General features: G+C 35.3%; 2 protein-coding genes and 1 long non-coding RNA gene across 3 annotated transcripts in view; 1 reads left to right on the forward strand and 2 right to left on the reverse strand.

Moving 5' to 3' along the window:
- LOC117683839 (E3 ubiquitin ligase TRIM40-like) overlaps positions 1 to 25,339 on the forward strand; it is a 43,769-nt gene that overhangs the window by 6,087 nt on the left and 12,343 nt on the right. The gene's annotated exons all lie outside the window — the stretch shown is intronic.
- LOC117684051 (uncharacterized) lies at positions 7,277 to 12,515 on the reverse strand. Its single transcript, XM_066073434.1, has 3 exons — positions 12,028 to 12,515; positions 8,323 to 10,741; positions 7,277 to 7,948 (listed from the first exon to the last, which is right to left on the reverse strand). Exons 1-2 carry the CDS (start codon positions 12,513 to 12,515, stop codon positions 8,947 to 8,949), a joined length of 2,283 nt encoding a protein of 760 aa, XP_065929506.1. The 3' UTR covers positions 7,277 to 7,948; positions 8,323 to 8,946.
- Positions 7,277 to 15,149, reverse strand: LOC136272121 (uncharacterized). The gene is made up of 2 exons (XR_010710027.1): positions 14,221 to 15,149; positions 7,277 to 8,552 (listed from the first exon to the last, which is right to left on the reverse strand). It is a non-coding gene; the product is annotated as an uncharacterized lncRNA (long non-coding RNA).

Genomic DNA, 25,339 nt, shown 5'->3' on the forward strand with positions numbered 1-25,339 from the left:
GTGTCCGGCTACATTGGTCGCATGGAGTATCTATTATACGCATGCCCAATCTAGCTATGAGGGGAACATTGTACATGTACTGTACATTGTAAATCTATATATTTACATCTACCAAGTATTATTCCCTCTATTTCTTACGGAAACTTATAGTTAATTCATAACTCTATAGAAACAGCCAGATTGAAATCTACACGCCCCGTTTATTGATTGGTCGAAATCTTAAGCGGCTGAAACTGACAAGAAAGTGACAGGACCAAACTTGACATTCCCAGTTTATCGATTGGTCGACACCTACAACTACCTAGGAAAAATCACTGACTGCACGAAATAATCATGACGACGTCAGACTCAAAGTCTCACAGGAGACGATTTGGCTGTTTCCTTACGTACATTAACAGTAATTTAGTGAATTTTACTTACTTTTCATAATCAATTTATCAATTGGCTAAAAGAAAGATGTTAATATAAACAATAAAATGCTTTCTTTGATGATTCATTAGGATAATGAAGGTTAGCGATCATTGCAGAAAAATTTACATAACCCGCTAACGCGGTTTAAATTTATAAATTAAGGCATTTTGCTAATAAACTACAAATGCCTTTGGTATTTCAACACATGCGTGATGATGTCTGTGAGGTATAATTGAAATTTAACTGATAAGTTGTATTATTGTGAAATTAATCAAAAACCTACTTTCATTTTCAAATAGCAAAAATGAGAGCAAGTTAATTACTGGTTTATTGGTTTAACATCCTCCACAAATTATAAATTAGGGTTATAAAGTCATATTTCGTTTTGTAGGTATAAGAAAATACACGATTAAATTACGTCCCCATGAACGTATAAAATTCCAGCAATCCACGAAAATTGACCCCCACGTAATATGATGATTCTACAGTATGAATGCAAATGGATTATAATGCATCACCTAGCGTGTTTTAATTTCATAGTTTTTTATACCACGACTGGTTGGTTGTAAACATTAGACATTAGTTTGTAAAAGTTAATGGACAGATTAGTGTATTGTACGTCTTCAAGTTTAATGGGACCACCCCCCCCCCCTGCAATTTTTTTTTCAAAACAGTCTTTTATATTAAATTTTTATTTGGGACAGTAACACAAATTATATTGAAAATTGACCTATAGAACAATATTTAGAGAGAGGTACACTAAATACCCATTCACCGGTTTGAAATACATGTAGATACAATAAAAATAAAGTTTAGTTTTTTCGGTCAGCTGCAACAAAGAGACAATGTACATGTACGTATATGATACTAATTTGTAAAGTGTTTATTCCCGCGCTTGCGTATATACACTTGCTAGTGTATATAATATTGAACATGTTGTAACGCAGATGTTTAACAGACGAGTGACTACAATCTCTGTCTTTTCCTAATGAGATCATCCTGACTTATTTTATGTTAATAAAAAAAGATACTGATCAGAATATGAAACTTAAACATGCATGATTATAATAATTGTCATTCCTCGATTAAAATATTTTCTGGCTCATCTTGTTCAAAATATGTATCATAATACCTTTTCTTATCAACAGTCAATATTATAAACTAAAAACCCCTGCATAATTGGCGGATTAAAGGGGGGGGCGGTCCGGGGGTCGGAACCCCCCCCCCCCTCTTTTTTCTCTGAGACTTATAATTTGTTTTTTGGAAAACGTTTAATGCCTATTTAAAGGCAATCTTTCCCATTTATAATAGAAATACTGTAATTGTCTCAAATGAATGCTTTTGAAATTGCTTATTCAAAGAATTTCGTACTACGTCCCATAATTTTGTTCTCATATGAAAAAACCCTATCGATTTTTTAACGAAAAAAAGTACATTGTACTCTCCTTCAGCATCCGGTGTTTACTACACTGAGTAAACATATGGGAAATTAAAGAAAAAATACATAAAATTAAGCAGTATCACAGATTTATGATAACATCTACAATGTATTTTCTACTCTATTTTTTTAACCGATTATAGTTCATACAGTTTTTAACTTGGTCTGTTCACCGCCCTAATTCCCTAAAATTCAGTATTGAAGAATTCGAGACAATGAAGTGATTGGTCAGGTTTTTTTAACAACAATCATATATCTATCAAAAAAATCACAGTGACTGGCGTTTGTCATTTTTACCAATATGATTAAAATCAGCACATATAAAACGCTGCCCTGCAATACGTAATGTATTTTTCAAGTGCGTAAACCTGTGCTGCTCCAGATTGGGGGTGTTTAGAGGGGGCTCCTAAGGATGATATTCAATGCCTATGTTCAGTAACTTTACTATATGTGAAGTTAATAAGGTTGAGTTTCAAACATCCCGACCCCCTGCTAGATCCGCGCATGAATTTTGAAACCCACAGTTTATATGATTATCCGTTCTCAATTTTATAAACTATTTCTAAATCCAATAGAATTTTTGTAGTTTCTGCTTGTATTTAATCCCGTTAATTATATGCGGTGGATTATATTGGAATATAATGCCAAATCAATGATAGAAATATTGGTGATTGTGAAAGAAAATGTTTATTATTTATTTTTGGAAAGCGTGCCTACACTATTTTTTCATAAATGGGGGCAATAGCAGTTGCTAAAATGCAATTTTAAATCAATGAATACAAAATAAATAGTATGACTTGTACATACCATTGGCAGTACAGTTTTAAAGGCGTATACGTAGAAACGGTTTCTTTTCCTTTAGTTTTAACAAATTCTCATGTATCTTTTCTTGCCCTTACCTTGGAGTTATATAGTTTGATTTTGATCTTATAACTAATGTTTTGAGTGTTTGAAACTCGGTCCCAAAAAATATTGATAATCATTCTATTTAAGGTGTTCATCGCTCACTGATATTTCAATGGGTGATTTAAGAATTTGAGAAAATTTAATATTAATAATTTTTAGACACGCATGTTAATGATGTATGAAGATGTTATCGACGATACAAAATCATCACGATTATTGAAACATAGCAATCCTCAATGGATGATCAAATACCACATTAGCAACATAATCATACAATTACAATTATTTAAATATGTTTTTATAGGCATTAAAAAAACTATTTCACATTTGTATTTTGGGAAAATAAGGCATCCTAAATAAGAAACGTCTCAAAGATTGAAATTTGTTTGTACAAATTTATAAACATAACAGCCACATAAAACAAGCTTACAGGGATTCGAGGGTAAATTCATTGAATATATAGAGAAATCGAAATTTAATTTTCCAAATGAATATTTTTCAGATAATTTTTTCCACGACAAAGTGTAAATTACTTCAGTCTTACATGTAGAAGTGTTGCACATTTATATATTCGAGGAAAGAGCCCAGATAACAATGAAGGGAAATGTGTAAATTGCAGGGTATCAACACTCCGGGTTATGGTAAAATATTATATGATCTAACAAAATATGTAAAAAAAAAAACCCAAAACAAATCCCAACAGAAACTGTCTGAAGTAAAATGAATAATCAGGGACATCCTTGAGTTAAATGAACAGAAAAAAAGGTGTTAAATACTTGCCATGGGACGTTGAAAAAAGGTGAACAATTCACAGTCAAATAACTACTATTTTTGTGTAAAAATCGGATGTACATAAATTATCAGAGGTGTGAAATAGTCGGAAAAAAGAAAAATAGAGCGCTCCCATTGATCCACCACTAGCCTTGGCATTTAAATTTGAACACGTAATAGTATAGATATACCTGGAAAAAATTCGACAGTCGCCATGTTACACTTGAGGTTTAATGCCATGTTTGTGATGAAGGATTTGTTGGGAAAGAGATGAAACGTAAGAAATTTGTAAATAAATTTAGTATCATAAAAATTGACAGTTTTATCAGTCGTTGAGTACAAAGAAACTGATCTACAAAAAAAGGTCAGAATCAAGAACGTTAACAATATTTGTGTCCTTCTTTCAGTTTACTGGATTTCGCTGTAGTTATATCAGACATTTGTGTAAAATGTTCTCAAGCCATAATTCAATAATTCATGATTTTTAGGGTTTTTTTTTTTTGCAGAATTCTCAATAAATACCCGTTACGGTATTTGACCATGGATCCTCAACGTAGCGCCCAGGATGTGTTACGGTGTGATCTCTGTGAGACATCTGTTCCCTCTATGTACTGCGACATTTGCCACTTACATCTGTGTAAAGCATGTGTCTTTCCGAGTTTACCAAAGAACACAAAATTGTACCATTTGAAAAGCGAGGATCTACAGCTAAATGCCCAAATCAAACTTCAAAAATATGTGAACTTTACTGTGAACAATGCGACATTCCGATTTGCGTGCAGTGCACTTCTTCCACAGAACATCAAGGTCATACATTTGTCTACATAGTGAAAATTCTAGAAAAACAGAGGTCAGTATTACAGAAAGATTTACAAGAACTAGAGACGAGCTCGTTGCAAGCAACGATTAGGTCTTCCGTCGTAGCTGCGTCATACTTGTGACGTAATACAAAAATTGATACCTGACCATGGTGCAATATTAGATGTATAAACACTGTGTAAAAGAAACAAAGTACATGTATATAAGCAAATACAGATCTTTAAAAGTTGTCTGAAGTTTGATTCGCCGCATGTTGTTTTTTTGCATGTGCATTTTATTTTGAGAAACTTATCTAATCATCATTATTGACTCAATATAGACAGAATATGGACGACGATTATAATCACATAGTGGGTATGCCCGGTATGAACGTAAAAAGACCAAACATTTTACTCGCATTTTTTATCAAAAGCAAGGGCCAATGCATCTTTTAGAATGTATGCGGAGATCCTGGAAATTTTACAGGGGGTTCTGAAGAATAATTTTGTTTTTTGAGGGGGGGGGGGGAGGGGGCACGCGCGGATAAGAAAAATTTTCCTGGGGTGGGGGTTGAGTGTCTGACGGTTATTTGAGTTTGCCTGGGGATGTCCGAGGCATATTTTTGTAATTTTATATTGTACATGTAATGGAAAGAAATTTTGCGGGGGTTGGGGTGGGGTCAGGAACCCTCACCCTACTCTTCTAGATTCGCGCATGGGGAAGACCGATGCCGGTAATTTAACGGTAATTTTAACCATTTTCATTTAATTAATCATTTTCAAAATTATCGGTGAGTATTCGGCCAACATGCGTCCGCGTACGAAAGAAATGGCAATATTCAAGAAATTTGGATGGACGATCTGGGTCGTAGGTCGTCCATCCGATTCTCTTTCAGACTAAGAGCTACAGACCTGCACTTAGAGAATGTCAAACTGATTATGTCAATTTATTTTGTCTCAAAGAATCATTTTTTTTTAATCAATAAAGTTTTACCTAAAAAAAAAACAGAAATTGGGCACAATTTTCAATGTTAGCATTTTACAATTTAAAGGTCTAATAAAATTTTGAATGAAGTTTCAAGATACTACTCTTCGTTGTTTTATACGAAATATTGCATGGAAAAAAGATTTACATCACATATTTTTAAATTACAAAAGGATATACAAAATGAACTTAGATTAACCGCTAACAAACAAGCATAAAGTGAGACTGAGAACTAATTTCTTCTCTTTTTTATTTACATCAAAATAAATCCAAGAAAAAATCTAAATATTTTTTTCCTTTATATGCGTTAATGAAAACGTTGATCAGCAAGGGCCGGTTCTATGTCGTGCAAGCACCTACTTAATAGATTGTTACACGGATCTACCACGATGACAAATATCGAAAAGGCAATATTGTGGGTGAAGGATGAAAGTGTAGTTTGTTTTTTAGGTTTATTTTTGATAATTATATTTATCTGGATCAATTTGGTCCGTTGGTTTGTTTTGTTTATTGAAAAGGGGAATAAAGAAAATGAGTAATTTCCGATATGAAGTCAAGCATATATTTTCATATTATCATTGACTTAAAACATGTTGGAAAAAAGAAATATTGTATCAAGCAGTTAGTTATTATGCGCAGATCATGCATTCCTCTATGGTTTTCACAATTGCTTGTATCAGTTACTACACGTATTTGCTTACGGAGAAATAAATTTCCAAAGAGATGATATAGTTATCAGTTAAGTTCCAGATTGTCTTCTGCACATGCAAGCACGTGTGTAATCCTGATTTAAAAATAGGTATAATGGCCGGGGGGGGGGGGTGTCATCGCAACAAAATTGTGTATTAGCGTACTAGAGTGTACATTGTTATTTAATAATTGATGTTGAATTGTTATTAACAAACAAAATCATAAATTCATAATAACATACACTAAAATGCCAGGGAGTTCTGCTGGGCGCGATTTCATTTGTCTTCAATTAATAGGGTGTAAGGATGCCCGCCTACTTAATACATATGCTCACGCGTCAACCGATTAAAAATGACTGTATTTTGGATTTATAAATCGTTCTAAAACATTCGATCTTATATATCGTTGTTAACAATTCAAAACTTTGAACGATTAAATTTGTTTTTATACCTACCCCGACCCTCACGGAAAAATCCATTCAGATCAATGGAAATTTCATTTACAAGACTCTGCGCCAGAATCAGAATGTCTCATTCATTAATTTTTTCGTAGTTATAGTGGACGAGTCCAAAATAGGAAGTTTGAGACACATCATACAATGTGAACATATGCCGTGAATGCAGTTTACTTTGCGTCTATTTTCTTATTTTGAGAGTCCTTTTTATCATGTTTATCATGGCTTGAAAATGACGGAAGGCCCTTGAATATTGTTATCTGTATGCAGGCACGTAGCATCCTTTTTGAAAGTGGGGGGGGGGGGGCAGACTCATCCAAAAAATCTTGACAAGCAAAAAAAAAAAGAAAAAAAAAGACTTTCCCAAAATCTTCAAAATCCTAATCCAGGGGGGGGGGGGGGGGGGGGGCTGGCGTAGTATGTATATAACTTCAATTTCAATCCTAATTTCCTTATTTTTATATAAATTTTTTACATCCTTGATAATTCAATTTTTTATAAGTAAATTTTAAAAAAATTAGTTGCTGTGAGAAAAAGTGTGTGTGGGTTGGGGGGGGGGGGGGGCTGGGGCACCCACAAGCTTGAATTAATAATTGCCTGACGATGCATCTTTAATGTGTCAACATTTATATTCATAATTGATGAAAACGTTATATGGGATGTAATAAGCAACAATGAGCAAGAGTGTTCAATTAAAAGGGCTTTTCACATTGCACGTGTGTAATCCTGATTTAAAAATAGATTGCCATATTTGAAAGGTAAAAAAAAAAAGGGGAGAGGTGTCATCGCAACTGTAACACAGCACAAAGAAAGCCAACAACAGATCCAATTAAAATACTACTTTAATAGAGTTAACAAAAATACTATAGTAATTGAATAATTACAATAATAAGGCAAAAACAATAAAGAAAAACAATTAAGGATTTTACAATCAAAGAATAATTGTTGACAATAATTTAAAGTCTTTTAGAATGTCAGAGTCACTGAACAAGAGTAACGAAAAATATAATAATAAAAAGTCAGACAACACTTTGGGAAGCCGGGTGTAACAACAGAGGGAGACCGTTCCTCACTGGTGGTGGGTTGAGGACTGCTTCACTCTGTCCATGTCAGTTCGTATATACGGTCACTAGAAAACGCCCCCTTGTCACTGATGCGTGGGCATTAACGTGGTCATTACTTTTGAAGCTCGTAAACTGTCCATAAAAGATCCAGTCGTTAAAATACGTTTACACAGTCTTTGTGTAGTAATTAGTTTAACTGTCAATCAGCCACACTCGAATGACAACAATTGTCAGAACGTCCTGGTCAGTGAGTAGATCATCGAGAAGAGTGTTGGTTCACCAGTAACTGTGTCCTTGATTGGCGTCCAGGTAGCGGTCTTCACGGTTCTGCTCTGTTGCCCCCGGCACGTGTACAAGTACGTCCTTGTCTAAGCGCTGCATTCTGCACGGTCGAATGACCTCTGTCATTCATGCGTCCAGGTAAACAGACTACTATAAGAGTACAGGTAAACAGCGAAAACATAGGAATTAATATTAAGTCATTAAATAGTACATAATTGTTATGACAATTAAACACAATTAAAAATGGGGTCAATTGTGTTACATCCGTCCCCTGCAAAAAGATGAATTAAGATTAATTCATATCATCAACATACATGGATATACATAAAAGAAGAATCATTATAAAATCAATAATAATTAAGTCCCCGTTACCACCAGTAAGTAATTTTATGAGAGGTCCTCCACTTCTTCGGTAGAACGAATGTAGTAACATAATATTTAAATATAACAATACAAATCCCGACTTCCCGTAAAGAACACTATATACAAAAGAACAAAACAAAATACATAAGGTTAATTGTCACCTTTAGTGCGTTCATACTCGCCAATGATTGTCGGGTACATTTTTCTGATGGCATCTGGGTCATCAGTCCCTGTGCTATACCCAGAAGTCACCATTGGTGCAGACGGCTTGCTGCCTCTGCCAGCGTCAACATCGCCAGATGAGTTAATCATCACCAAAGGAAATCCTTCTCCATTCTCTCCCTTGTCACTGCCCCTGCCCTGTTTTCGCCACAATTTACCTGACCAACGCCTTTTTATTTTACAATAGACAAAGATTATTACAATTATAATTATTGCAGAAGCTACACCCATTAATACATATGCCCAAGTAGGTAATCCCCAGAAATCGAATAATGGGGGTACTGAATTTACCAGTTTTAATCCTTCAACCAGTTTGTCCATGCTAACCATTTCAAGATCATTTAATTTTTCAGGAATAGATATATTGTTTAAATTATCAAAATTGGAATGAACAGGTTTCCATAATTGGATGGCAGACACGTTATAAGATTGCATGAAAGTTGTCAGAAGGTTTGTCGCATTATATTTACTTTCTTGGTGATAATGAGGGGGTAATGTCATTGCACTTGTGACGGCTGAACATGACTGATCATTATGCGCAATTCGAAATTCAAACACATAGTTTACATAAGTCGAATGGCAGTTTCCAATAGGAATCTGAACTTATTCTCAGCCGATTTTGGTTTACGAGTGGTCTTGGGTTTAATATGACATGCGTTAACATCCATATCCAAAAGAGACCCATTCCCATTGTCAGTGTCAGTAGTAAGATCCAAGTCTTTGTCAGTTTTAACATTGTCTTTTGCTCTAAGTCTCTTTTGAAGTTCCCACAGAGGAATATCATCTTCGGAAGAGGAGTCTTCTCGTTCTCTTCGATACTGTCGTGCTAGCTGTGCAAGCGGAACATTGTCGTCCTCATCTTCACTTTCGCTAGGGAGTACTTCGTGATCATGGTGTTCTTCAGTCATTAATGAATCTTGATCTGAAACTACAGATCGCGCTTCTGAATTATCATCAGAGTTTGGTGCTGCTGAGTGTGATTCATTATTCACGTCCTCTTCTTCTTCTTGTGGTTCATCATCGTCTGACTCTGACTCTTGTGGCATAACATACGCTGTTTTACGTAGAGGTTTTCCTGTATCATCCTTTGGAATCTCCCATTGATCGATCTTGGCAAATCTCAGCAACTCTTTGTGGGCTTTGGTGACCTTGCCATCGAGTTGGTTCTTGATCTTAAACGTTACGGGTGATGTTTGTTCAATGATTCTGTAGAAAGGCTTCCATCTGGATTGAAGTTTACTCTGGCGCTGATTGTTTCTGTAGTAAACGGGATCGCCTACCTTCAGGTCGATATCTACTGCTGTTCTGTTAGCATATTTAGCCTGTCGTTTCTTCGAGCGTCTTAAGATCCTATGAACTGTAGTAAATGCTTTGTGTTGTTGTTCAAGCGCAATTCTGTGAGGATCTTCTCCAAGGTACCGTCGTCTTGGTCTCAGGATGTTGTCAATTGGCAGAACAACGTCCCTGGTATACAATAGGTAGAATGGTGTGTATCCTGCTGATTCGTTGACGTTGAATCTGATGGCAGCCAAAGTTTGGTTTAGATGAATATCCCACGTTGTTAGGTTGTCGTCCATCTTCTTAGCCATTACATCATGTAAAGTCCTATGGAATCGTTCAACCTTGGCGTTGCTTTGCGGATGATAGTATGAGGTCTTCACATGAGATATGTTCAGTGCTTCTAAAGTTTCTTTCACAGTTCTGTTTTCGTTTTCGGTTCCATTGTCTGTGATTATTTCCATAGGAGCTCCGTGACGAGGGAAGATTTCCTCAATAATCAAATGAGCGATCGTAGCAGCTGTCTTATCTGGTACTGCGTATGCTTCTGGCCATCCAGAAAGTAGATCTACAAATCCCACAATATACTTGTTTCCCGATAAAGACTTCGGATAAGGACCTGATAGATCTAAACCAATCTTTGCAAACGGGAACGGTGGAACATCCGTTATCTGCGTTGTTGGTTTAAGTTGTTTTAGGTTTCTTGTTGCACATATGACACACTTGCCGACATAATCATATAACTCTTTGTACAAATTAGGCCAATAGTACTTTTGCCTAATTGCATCAAACGTCTTGTCGATTCCCAAGTGGCCATTGTCATCATGGTACTGCTTGATAACTCCAGATCGGTAATGCATTGGTACAAACAGGCGTAATACAGGATCATTATCTGCGTTGGTGAGATAATAGAGAACATCATCAATTAAAAGATGCTTACTTCCTGTGGATTTTGTTGCCCGGCCTTGTTGTAGCTGTCTTACAAGGAATGCAATTTCTGGATCCTTAGCTTGTTCTTCAGCAATGTTGAGTTCTCCGTTCTCTTGTAACTCAATCTTGGGCTTATACAGTGCTGCTATCCTGAAAGTTGACAAGGATAGGATAGGATAGGATGCAGGATGCACGATACAGGATAGAAATATAAAAATTAAGTTCTATCCTATCCTATCCTATCCTATCCTGCATCCTGTAGCCAATCAGATTCGAGTATAAATTTCAGAGTTATTTTGCGAAACGAAAATTGGCTAAACAATGTATTTTCAACGTCAATTTAAAACGTTTAACAAGTTAAACCATTTAAGAATAATTATTATATCAAGAACGCGGTGCATAACATTAATGCGCGCTAAAATGTCGGCGCTACATCTTTGTCAATTCGTACGCAAGTACGGAGTTACTGCGAAAATTCGTTGCAACATTTGACAACGTCAGAAATATATTTCTGTATTTACTTCATTTAAAGTCTGCAAATTAATAAAAGCTTGAATTTATAAACGACTAATTTGGCATTTTAAAAGATAAACATGTATACAAGAATCAGACATTGATTCACGTTTAATATAATTTCTTCGAAGCCCAGTATAACAGGGACGCATATTTTTGTCCAATATTAACCTGAACATATCGAATTAATAAATGTTAGCTAGCTATAAATGCTTAAGAATTTATACTTTAAAAACACCTCCGAGTGGTTTAAACTATTAACGATATAAACTTCCCAAAGGAATTACTTATTTTCAGATCGTGTTTACATTTATCGCCGAACGAATCGCTCGAATAATGAGAATGACGCTCAGTTGTATGTGATAAGAAAATAATTTGAAAAAAATATGTGACTAAACAGTTCCTCAATAAGTGCACCGAAGTTATTTATCTGTTTTTTATGCATAAATATAATTAAATCAAAAATCTAATCGCTTACCTGTTTGTTTACGTTATTGTGTCCATCCCGCGTACGATTTAATTTTACCGTAGCACAGGTTGTAGGGCTCGGTAAGGATCGAATAGCAGCCACTTTGTTCGGGTCTGGTTTAACTCCAGTTTTGTCGATGATAAATCCCAGATATTGTGTTTGTTCCTTGAGAAATGAACACTTTTTCGCTTTTAGTTTTAATCCATGTTTTCTAAGTCTATCGAACACAGTCTTGATATGTTGTTCATGCTGTTCCAGAGTTTCGGAAAAGATCAAAATGTCATCAAGGTAGGCCAAAGCACATGAATCTAAGCCCTGAAGCACTACACTCATCAGTTCTGAGAATATTTGTGGAGCATTACATAATCAGAAAGGCATCACATTGAATTCAAAGAGTCCTCGGTGACACGTAAAAGCAGTCTTTTCTTTGTCTTCTTCTTGTACTTGAACTTGCCAATATCCGGACTTTAGATCCAGCGATGTGAAATACGACGCTTTTCCTAGCTGGTCCAGTAGATCGTCAATCAATGGTAAGGGCCAGGAATTGGTCTTGGTCACTTTGTTCAATCGTCGGAAGTCTACGCAGAATCTTTTGGAGCCATCTTTCTTGTCCACCACGACGATAGGAAAACTCCATGGTGATTTTGATCTTCGGATGATGTTAGCTGCTAACATATCGTCTATGGCGCGATCTACAATCTTACGTTTGTTCAAAGGTGTCCGGTATGGTTTCATCTTTATCGGGGGATGATCTCCAGTATCGATCTTCATCTGTATGGTATTGGTGTGTCCTAGGTCTGCGTCCGACACAGCAAATAGGTCTCGGTGTTGTGAGATTAACTTCTCTATCCGTTGGCGATGTTCGGGTGGAACGTTTAACTCCGCTGTGATGTCTTGAAGATCATCATCCTTCCCCGTACTGGTAGTTGGTTCGATGCACATTTCGTCGACGGCGTTGATCTTACCAATGATGCTGCCGCGCTTCACCTTAAAAATCTTGTTAGTATTGTTAACCAGCAATACAGGCACTCTACACGATTGTCTTGTTTTCGCAATTGCACTTCCGATCATAAGGCCTGGTTCATCACTTAGAAAACATTTATCAATTGCATTAATTTCAACAGTTTTATTCACAAAGTTCGAATGGTTCTTGTGTTTTGCATAACACACAGTCGAGGTCTGAGGTCTAAGAACAGTCTTTTTGCATGCACGTAAGATAGAAGCTATATGAATATCTTCCACCATAGGGACATAAGTTTTACCAATTCTTAAACTTCCCAAATCAAAATAAAGTCTAACCCCGTTTTTAATTAACCAATCTCTTCCCAAAATGAATGATCTATTTACATTTTTGACTACATAAAACTCATGATCTAAAGTCAATCCACCAATTTTGAATCTAATATTTGCACAACCTTCAATTTTCAAATCGGCGCCATTTACAGATTTTAAATTTACTTTCGGTTTCGATAATTTTGAAGGATAAGGGAGCGACCAATAAACGTCTGCGTTAACCAAAGAAACGGCGGCGCCCGTGTCCAAAAGAGGTCTAAATCTTCGTTTTCCAATTTTAATGATACATGAATTTGGATTTTCAACCGAATTTATTGTAACAGTTGGTAATTTATTTTCAATTTTATATTTGCTCCCCCCAATCGTCCCGGCATGGACGGAGCGTTTTAGTTTAACTCTTCCTGACTTTCCTGATCATGAATCGCGATCTCGTCAATCGCTGCGACTTGCGGTGTTGTTTTCCGTGGTGTAAATCTTGCATCGGCACCTCGCGCTGCGACGCGTGCATTTGTACACTCAAAACTAAAATGGCCCCGTCTATGACAATTCCAACAAGTGATTTGCGATCGCGGTCGATGCTCATCGACTGCCAAAACTTTCTTGTGAATTACTCTTGGTTTGTTTTCAGGTCGCGGTTGGCGTTTATGTTGCTGTCGGTCGCGCCTAACCCTAAAATGATCAATGTCCATTGGCTCGCCCTTAGTATCTCGCGGTGAGAAGTAGTCGCGTCCTGTGCGTAACTGAAAACGCATTTGTAAATTTATCTCTTGTCTCGCGGATGCGATTGCATCGGTCATTGTTTGAGGATTATCTCTCATTACCTTTAACCTTACGCGATCTGAATGCAACCCATCTGTAAAAATACCCACTAGCTGTACTTCCAGAACCCCTACAGCTTGTTCAGCGAGAGAAAGCAATCGTTCAGCGTAAATCTGTACGTTTTCGCCATGTTCTTGTTTTACCGTTCTTAATAATTGAAGGGCATGTTGTGGGTCGTTTACCGCGTTGAACCTTTGATTTAGTTCCTTTTTCATTGTCTCCCAATTAACCCCCGGATTTCCCGACAAATAACGGTGCATGAACTCGCTAGCATGTCCAGAACTAGTTTCATAAGCTACAAGTTTGATTTTTTCATCAGGGACCCTTCTCAACAAAGCAAATTTCTCGATAGCCTTTATCCATTTCTTAAATTCTTTAGGATCTCCCTCAAAAGGTTTGATTTGAGTTGCCCCAAAAGCCTGACCAATGTTATCTACTATAGAAGTTGCTAACCCTTGCATTGCGTTAAGAAAAGCTTCTTCACTCATGTTAGTTCGCGTTGTGTTTAGTGGCAAAATACAGAACAAAAACTTACCAGAGAGAATGTAGAAGATTCCGAATTAAATTTCCTTGGCAAGTTGAACCCGTTCGTGATGCAACTGACGCTGATAGATGCAGCATATCCTGGTCACGGCACCAACGAGGATCTGTAACACAGCACAAAGAAAGCCAACAACAGATCCAATTAAAATACTACTTTAATAGAGTTAACAAAAATACTATAGTAATTGAATAATTACAATAATAAGGCAAAAACAATAAAGAAAAACAATTAAGGATTTTACAATCAAAGAATAATTGTTGACAATAATTTAAAGTCTTTTAGAATGTCAGAGTCACTGAACAAGAGTAACGAAAAATATAATAATAAAAAGTCAGACAACACTTTGGGAAGCCGGGTGTAACAACAGAGGGAGACCGTTCCTCACTGGTGGTGGGTTGAGGACTGCTTCACTCTGTCCATGTCAGTTCGTATATACGGTCACTAGAAAACGCCCCCTTGTCACTGATGCGTGGGCATTAACGTGGTCATTACTTTTGAAGCTCGTAAACTGTCCATAAAAGATCCAGTCGTTAAAATACGTTTACACAGTCTTTGTGTAGTAATTAGTTTAACTGTCAATCAGCCACACTCGAATGACAACAATTGTCAGAACGTCCTGGTCAGTGAGTAGATCATCGAGAAGAGTGTTGGTTCACCAGTAACTGTGTCCTTGATTGGCGTCCAGGTAGCGGTCTTCACGGTTCTGCTCTGTTGCCCCCGGCACGTGTACAAGTACGTCCTTGTCTAAGCGCTGCATTCTGCACGGTCGAATGACCTCTGTCATTCATGCGTCCAGGTAAACAGACTACTATAAGAGTACAGGTAAACAGCGAAAACATAGGAATTAATATTAAGTCATTAAATAGTACATAATTGTTATGACAATTAAACACAATTAAAAATGGGGTCAATTGTGTTACACAACAAGATGATACACATTGTCTAAGTAGTACAATGTAAGTAATAGTTTGTGTTGGATTATCATCATTAACAAAGAATCATCAGTTTGGATTAATTAAAACAAATATAAATTCATATAATTGGAATATTTACTTTTATTTAAAATGCCCACCTTTCCAAAACTTTTCTAAATATGATCGCATTTGTACTAGTGCCAGATGATGTAGCGCACCCATTACAGAGGTCACATCAAGTTCCCTGGGACGACAATAGCTTTTACCATTGTATTACACACGCATCATTTATTCAGCAGATAAATTATTCCCATTCTTTTGTCATATCCTATCATTTAGACCTTTATTTAAAACATCAAAATCGATAAACAGTTCAGAATTTATAAATATCAAAGACATAAAAAAATTACCAAAATATCAATTTTTATAATAGTTTGTCGTAAATATTCTGAGTTATTTTTTGTTTCTTAGTGTTTCTTTTCTATCAAACATAGACGCACTTTCTCATTGCTGGAGACTTGAGTTTTTTTAGGCTAGATATTATGCAAATCTTCCTTACCTAAACCTAAACGGCAAAACGATTAATAATGCAGTGCACTCTGCTGTTGAAATAGATGTGAATTAAATAGTGATGAGATAAATGTTTATTAAATACAGTTGTATACGCACGGAAAACGTGCAAAAAGTCCTTGTTTATTGACAAATGATGAATTTTGCACATATTGGTTTTTATCAAATGGAAACCCCCCCCCTTTTCAAATTGCTGGATCCGCCTCTGGATACATGTACATTCCTAAAATGATTTAAAATAATGAAATGATTTAATTTCCAGTGATGTACAGGTACATGCACTCGATCGAAGAAAAAGATTGAAATTGCTTCTAAACTCTGCACGTTCAGTTTAATAATTTATGATCCGCAGCGAAAATTAAATTTCATTTCTTATAAGATAGCCTAATTGATACATGCATGCTTCCATTGAATAAATTGCATTGCTTTGCAAATACAAAATATCTTTTAAAAATTCAACACTGAAGGTGTTTATCTATATGGCTATTAATCTATATGTAGCGTACACATGTGATTCAAAATACCCCAAACGGAAAAATTCACTTATTGAGTCTACATTTTATAGAATTTGCAAAAAATACATTGCGGGTCTGAATGTTTGTTAATGTGTCAATCTATCAATATACAGTTTGTTAATTATTTTCGATTGCTAAGGCTACACATCGTTTTTGATGAACATTGAACAACATTTTTTCCATGCCATTATTTCCACGGAAGATATCGAGTACAATTATAAAGCAAAATTTAGTTAATTATCTCTTTAATATTGTGTACTAGTATGTAATAAATAATTTATAAATTGCTGCCGAAGGTTGTTTGGTATTTTCGTTTGTAGATGCATTGCAAGTAAAAAACGTGAAACGCGGGGCAAGTCATAATTAATATCCCTAATAACCGTTACTTAAAAATAGCGGGTTTGGATTCAAATATTATCGTATACGAATATAAAGTTCACTTTTTAAAATCATCTCCACGATGATAATATTATATCCATCTGAAATCAGTATTTTGTTTTGCTTTAAAAGAAATGTTCTATCGGGAGCAATCCTGCGTTCGTTTAAATTGCCAGCGTACATTTGTCATGTCAGTAATACACATTGTGCTTTATATGACGGCCGTGTATACGTACTGTAGAAAAGTTGAGTTTAATTACCATGCATTCGAACCATTTTATTAACACATCTCCCAGTACTGAAACAATTCAAAATGTCTCTGTTACAGTAACACAGTGGGGCGTTAAACGTGTGTACGTCCAGCTCTACAAGCATATGCACTGTCGTCAAGGCGACGGCCTGAATACAGCTAGCGACTCTTCTATCGATCGGTTACCTGAGTCTCGTAATGCATCTAAATATAGAAAGGGGCACAGTTATGAAACAAACAACAAAAATAAGGTCAAAGAGGTTCATCTTTATGAATTGAATATGTACATTTGAATGAAAACATTTGGGAACTTTATGTAGAATTATTTTTGCGCGCTGCATGTATCAGTTAGTACATTACAAAAAGCCCTTTCATAACCTCCTAAACGTGCACACCCCCACAAAAATGGACCGAACTGACAACAATTGTTTCTGCAAATACTGGCTATAAATTACGAAAACATTAAATTGAATACCACGGAAGGATTCAAAATTAATTTCTTTACAACTTTGCTTCAATAATGCTTTAGAAATTTTTATTCCTTTACAAGTTATTGACAAGAAACTTTTGACGCATCTAACTCCCTAATTATAGGGGCCAGCCCCTTTTTCTGTATACCGAATGAAAGGTCTTGGTAAGACCAAGATCTTTTAAAATACATGTTATAACAAATTTTTATCAGGTAAAAAACTAACACGGAAAATACGCGAATTTTTTTGAATTTTTTTCTTACCTTTGTTTCAACATCTAAACCACCCCTTTTATTTGCATTTAAATAATAAATAAAATATATCTCGCACAAATTCAATGTATTAGCTTCCAAACCAGCCCATCTTTGAGACTCTGCCAGTCATCGTTATAGCTAAACCCCCCTGGACAAAAGAAGTCGTTAAATTTTACTAAAAGGGGAATAACTCAAAACCGGATGGGGATTTTCCTCAACTAAAATATGCAACGACAACATCACGCGGCATGTTGTCAGTCCTGAAAATTTCAAAACAATCGGTGAACAAACGAGCGAGATATTAAGGATCAAAGTTGGCGTCTAGAAGAAAAAAAAAATAATAAGAAATTTGAAAATTTTTCAGAATAATAGTAAGGTCTTCCGTTGGAAACGGAAGACCTTAATTAGAGAAGTTAATTTTCCCCAAATATCAAGAGATTGCATCAAACATTCCGGTTCAAAAAGCTAATCTTAATAAAACCTCACAGAAGATTGCCTCGGATATCAGCAAACATGGAGAAGAAATGCACAGAGAAATAGATGTAATAATTAAGAAACTAAAATCTGATCTTGATGAAATGGACTCCAAATATCTGACTGTCCTAAATAAGCATGAAGATGACAGCAAACATATGCTGTCTGATATCACACAGACAATTGCAGATCTGAGAAAATTGGTGAATTCCGATGACGTGGGTCTTGTCTGAGCCTACAAATCCAGAAATGCTGAATTCAGAAGATTGCCACCTAAACTGACGGTCACTTTAACAAGCTTTTCTCCTCAGAAAATTGACAAACATCAAATGTTTGAACACTTTGGCTCTCTATCAGAATTATCTATTGAAACAGAAGAACACAACTACACACTAGGTACTGAGCACTCTCCAGCAGAGAGGTCCCTTCTTAATGTTCCACTGATCGTCACAGAGATGAACACAGATTTAAAATATGCTAAAAATGTGTCCTGCTTGAATGATGAAGACATCTGGATTCATGGTAACGACAACATATTGAGACTTTACAACATCAAAAAAGGGCTACTGAAGTCAATCAAAACCAAGTCAGGTACGCGTGCAGAGGACGTAGCAGTAACAAAAAGTGGAGATCTAGTATATACTGATGAAACAAATAGAACTGTGAACCTAGTAAAGAATAAAGAAATAGAGACAGTGATTACATTACAGGGGTGGAGACCTTGTGGTGTCTCTAGTACCTCCTTTGGTGATATCCTGGTTGTTATGAACAATGATGATTGGGAAACACCATCAAAAGTTGCGCGTTATTCTGCATGGCTCCACTGAAAAACAAAGTATACAGTACAATGACAATGGCCAAACTCTCCATTCATCAGGTGTTTATACTAAATACATTAGTGAGAACAGGAACCTAGATATATGTGTGTCTGATTGGAAAGCACGTGCAGTAGTGGTCGTCAACCAGGCAGGGAAATTCCGATTTACGTACACTGGTCTTCCCTCTACCACAAAGAAACCATTCTATCCATATGCCATTACCACAGACAGCCAAAGTCATATCCTAATAGCAGATTTTGACAACCATGGTATCCACATTGTCGATAGAGACGGTCAGTTTCTCCGATTGATTGACATCTGTCATTGGAGAAACCTTTCGGTCTATGTGAAGACACAAGAGATAATCTCTTTGTGGCTGATCGCAAAACATGTAATGTAAAGAAAATTCAATATTACAAGTAATCATAGTAATCATATTTTCCAAATGCATGTTAAATGATCAGAAATATACATAATGAATGTAAAAAACGACAATGAATATGTTTATGTTTAAAACATGTCAGCCCATTGTTAGGCTAGTGTTAAATAAATGTACTAGTATACTATACCTTATGATCAGGCTTGTTGTAATAACTAATGTGTTATCTTGTACTTCTTTTGATCAATCAACTAACTAAACTTTACAACCATTTACAATTTATATATTACTAGTAAACATATCGTATAAAATGAATATCATATTGAAATATGAAAGTTTCAAAAAAGTTATTGTTTTTATTACATAGGTTGTGGTTTTATGCTTTTAGCCATACTGAAAAAAAAAATTTAGAGTAAGATAAAAATATCGAAGCTGAGTCTTATTATTTCTAAACAAAGTACATTTATTTTTTTACAAGAAGCTTTGATATCATATCAATTATTATCAAGATTAAATTTAACTGATTTACCTGTTAATTTTATAGTATTGCCAAAAATAGTTCAATGAAACAATGTTTGAAAAATTTAGTCAGAATTTCTTCTCTTTTGGTAAAATTCCAATTTTGTTTAAGCCTAAACTCTTTATCTAAAGAATGTAAATGAACTGAATAATTATGTTCTTATATAGCTTTATATAACATTCATGTACGCCTTAAATCTTATTTTCACGCATTATATCAATAAACAGTTTCAATAAAGAATTGTGACAACCCCTGTGTTTTCATATTTTTTGTACAATGTCTGCTTTGGACATGTAAATGAGTATAATGGTTATACATGTAGAGGGTTGTTCTGCTTTTCGGTAGACATTTTTGGTCACCTGTCCTTTGAAAGGTCTGCACATTCAACATATTTTGGATCATTTAGCAAATAGTGTTTTTAAGAATTCGCAGAACATTAGTTTATTTTATGCGATATTCAACATTTTAATAATGACTCATGCTTTTAATTTTTTTTTTTCATTAATAAGATTTTCCCTACAAGTCTTTAATAATATGAGTAAAAGTTTGAGAGTTTTAACTAATTCCATTGCTGGTTGAATTTTATGCATGAAAACTACGTTGTATTAGGACAAAAAAACCAACATTCTAATTAAAATTTTGTTTTTACTTTTATTTTTAATCAAATAATAAGATGATTGTATTTTTTACGATCAAACCTTTATAATAATGAAACCAAATCTTTATAATATATATTAAAATTATAAACTTAAAATGAATGCATATCTTCATCTGCAAAAGTTTCGTTTATATACTGGTGAAATATAGAATAAGAGCGTGGAGATTTCAGTTTTGTCTGTTTCCATATGAATTACAAACTCATTTATTTAGAAAAGGAGAAATAAATCCTATCTAGTGAATATCAATTTATTGCTGTTATATTTAACCGAGATTATATCGTACTAAATGAATATTTTAACAGAAATATTTTTTTTTTCATTAAGCTACAGAAGTTTTAAATTGATGCAGGCAAAACAATAAGTTATTTTGTGTTTTATACCAGGATATGGACAGGTAAGGCATTACCATGTGATGTCATAAGCTATGTAGTGAAGTAGTTGGGGCTATATGAGTAGAGGGACGCAGTACGGAGTATCATCGACTATTATAATTTAAAAAAAAAAACCATTTGAAAAGCGGGGACTATTCACCTGATCCACATATTTCAACCGTTATTTACAATTGCAAATATGTTTACTAATATCAAATTACAATATAATAATAATTTATGATAATTGTTTATTTATCTACAATACATAAAAAAAAGTTTTTAAAAAGTTCTTTTTATCATAAGCTTTTGTGTTGTTGCAGAGTTGTAATTGTCTTCAAATTATCGTTTTTAAAATATTCTGTAATTAAAGTAATTACAGAGACGTACATTTCGACACAAAATAATAAAAGCACTCTATGCCCCCTAAATATGTAGGGCATGAACATTAAACACACGCAAGGGAGCTTGAATGATATCAAAGATTATTTTACATAATTGAGAAATTCATATTCTTTTTCAAGGAATATTTATATAATTCAAAACAGAGTGTTAATTCTTCAGTTGTGTTGTTGCAGATCTATATATTTGCGGAGAGAGCACTTGTTATGAAGAGAGGAATGCCATTTGCGTGTATCATCACACTTGATTAGGGGAAAATATTATATCACCTAACAACATATTTATTTATAACGGCAACTGAATGAATTAAAAAAAACACTTTAAAAAGACAGTGGGTTACGTGAAGAAAAAAAAGGGGTGTCAATTTTTTGAGACGTTGAATAAAGGCGAACAATTTACAGTAATAAAGAGAACTATTATTCTTATGTGAAAATCGAACAAATTATTAGAGGTGGAATACCTTATCTACCCATATTGTAAAGTTTTAAAAGAAGAAGTGGGACGCCCCAATGATCCACCCCTAACCTGGGCGTTTAAATTTGAACACGTGATTCTATCGTTAGATAAGGCATTCGCGATGTAACGGTAGAGAGATTGCAGCCATGTTTGTAATTCAGGATCCGGAATTTGTGTTGAAGAGATGAAACGTAAGAATTGTGTAATAAATTCATCACAAAATAGACCGTTTTATCATTAAATAACATGTTAAGATAAAAATTGATCGATAAAATAGGTCAAAATCGAGAACTTGACAATATTTGCGTCCTATTGTCATTTTACTGGTTTTTGCTGCAAGTTATATCAGCCATTTTGTGTAAAATGTTCTGAAATCATTATTCGATAGTTCATGATTTCCGTTTTTTTTTGCAGAATTCTCAATAAATACGCGTTACAGTACCTGACCATGGACCCTCGACGTAGCGCTCAGGATGTGTTACGGTGTGATCTCTGTGAGACACCTGTTCCCCCTATGTACTGCGACATTTGCCACATTCATCTGTGTAAAGCATGTGTGGGAAAACATCTTTCCGAGTTTGCCAAAGAACACACAATTGTACCGTTTGAAAAGCGGGGATCTACAACTAAATGCCCAAATCATTCTTCAAAAATATGTGAACTTTACTGTGAACAATGCGACATTCCAATATGCGCGCAGTGCACTTCTTACACACAACATCAAGGGCATACATTTGTCTACATAGTGAAAATTCTGGAAAAACAGAGGTTAGCATTACAGAAAGATTTACAAGAATTAGAGAAGTTAATTTTTTCCAAATATCAAGAGATTGCTTCAAATATTCCGGTTCAGAAAGGTAACCTTCATACATCTTCACAGAAGACTGCCTCGGATATCAGCAAACGTGGAGAAGAAATGCACAAAGAAATAGATGTAATTATCAAGAAACTAAAATCTGATCTTGATGAAATGGGCTCAAAATATCTGACTATCCTAAATAAGCATGAAGATGACATCAAACATATGCTGTCTGATATCACACAGACAATTGCAGATCTGAGAAAACTGATAAATTCCGACGACATGGGATTGATATCTGCCTACAAATCCAGAAATGCGAAATTTCGAAAGATTGCCACCTAAACTGACGGTCACTTTACCAAGCTTTTCTCCTAAGAAAATTGATAAGCACCAAATATACGAACACTTTGGCTCTCTATCAGAATTATCTATTGAAACAGAAGAGCACAACTACACACTACGTACTGAGCACTCTCCAGCAGAGAAGTCCCTTCTTGATGTTCCACTGATCATCTCAGAGATAAACACCGATTGTGAATATATTGCAACTGGGTCCTGTCTGAGCGATGAGGACATCTGGATTCGGGGCAACAACAACATTTTAAGACTGTACAACCTCCAGAGAGGATAATTAAAGTCAATCAAAATCAAGTCAGGTCACTGTGCAGTGGACTTAGCAGTGACAAGAAACGTGGATCTGGTATATACTGATTACTCGGACAGAACTTTGAACATAGTGAAGAATTCAAAAATACAGACAGTGATCACACTACAGGGGTGGAGACCTCGTGATGTCTGTAGTACCTCCTCCGGTGATATCCTAGTTGTTATGGAAAGTGATCATCGGCAAACACCATCAAAAGTTGTGCGTTATTCTGGTTTCATTGAGAAACAAAGTATGCAGTACAATGACAATGACAATGGAAAAGCTCTCTATTCATCAGGTGGTGGTTTTAAATACATCAGGGAAAACAGGAATCTAGATATATGTGTGTCTGATTGGAAAGCACGTGCAGTAGTGGTGGTCAACCAGGCAGGGACATTCCGATTTACGTTCACTGGTGTTCCCTCTCCTACAAAGATGCCCTTCAATCCATATGGCATCACTACAGACAGCCAAAGTCATATCCTGATAGCAGATCATGAAAACAACCGTATCTGCATTGTCGATAGAGACGGCCAGTTTCTCCAATTCATTGACAACTGCCATTTGGAGAAACCGGCGGGTCTATGTGTAGACACAAGAAACAATCTCTTTGTGGCTGATTACAAAAGATATAAAGTCAAGAAAATTCAATATTACAAGTAATCATAGTGTTCATATTTTCCAAACGCATGTTAAATGACCAGGTATATACATATTGAATGTAAGAAACGAGAAAGAATATGCTGATGTTTAAAACATGTCAGCATATAGTTATGCTAGTATAAACGTACTAGTATACTATATCTTATGATGAGGCTTGTTGTAAAAACTAATGTGTTATCTTGTACTTCTTTTGATCAATTAACTAATTAAACTATCAACCAATTTATAATTTATATACTACTAGTAAACATTTCGTATAAAATGAATAATATATTGAAATATATTTACATTCTACTGTGTTTTCCCATTAAATTCTGTGATCTTCAAATGCCTCTAAATGCAACAAGTAGTCAAAGGTCAAATTGACGAGTTTTATTATGACGTCTCAAACGTTGAACGCTGTAAACTGCAACGTCACAAGCGATAATCAAAGTTCATGCTTGTGGCTGTTACTGTGGCTCTTCCATTAATATTAACTTACCCTTAGGATAAGATAGGAATTTTAAGGTATGAATCACATTTGCAAACAAGGCAAGAATTTAAAAAATGTAAATACAGGTAACTCTCGATGGCTCGAACTTCGATCCCTCGAAGTTCTTGATCGCTCGAAGTGAGTCTAGGGTCCCGATTTTTTCCCCTATATAACTAAGCAAATTTACTCTTGATTTCTCGAACTCTTGATCTCTCGAAACCCTTGATCCCTCGAAGTCAAACTGAAGTCCCGTTATTCATAATCTATAGTTTTTTATTCTTGATACCTCGAAGTCGCCCTGTATCTCCAAGCGCTATACCTAATTAACACCTACTTGGTCATTTAAATTGCTCCAGGCGTTAGACGCGGGACCCGTGTCACGGGTTGTTTATTTAGGCGACACTTGTCCTGCAAGGTGATAATTGTTTAATGATTGCCCATACAGATACCTAAACTATAATCAACACCAACCGTTTTACGATAATTTGGAGACGCAATGAAAATGAGAAATTAATTGAGACGAAACGATGAAATTGAGCCATGGTCAAAATTTAAAATTATAAAACTGTAAAAATTATGTTTAGCAGCATTATAGTCATTATAATGATTATTGCTGAACAAGTTCTTACAGCTGGTGAAGGACCTGTACAGTGGGAACAATGGGTGGTACTCAGTTATCACATTTATGACATGTCGATCGTCTCGCAGTACAGTAGTACTGAGCAATCTGGTCTTAATATGATGCATAAAATAAATAATTATTATGAATTTATTTAATAGTTGTTTTATTCAGTTTTAAAGAAAAACATTCATTTCTGTATATTTTACTGAAAAGAAAACGTTGTTAAAGCACGTGCGTAAGGTTAGCACTAAATAAATGGCTGAATCATTACATCTGGTAAGACTAATTTTAAAACCCGTCGGTCAACTTGGAAAATTCCGAACTCTTGAAAACTCGAACTCTTGAAACCTCGAAGTTTTTCCTCGGACCCATGGACTTCGAGCTATCGAGAGTTACCTGTATAAGCATTAAATCATGATTTTTTGAAGTATACACTCTCATAACTGCAGCGGTGTGTGCATACAAATTTTCATAACGC

The sequence above is a fragment of the Magallana gigas genome, chromosome 10 (assembly GCF_963853765.1).
Source record: "Magallana gigas chromosome 10, xbMagGiga1.1, whole genome shotgun sequence".
Taxonomy (NCBI): Eukaryota; Metazoa; Mollusca; class Bivalvia; order Ostreida; family Ostreidae; genus Magallana; species Magallana gigas.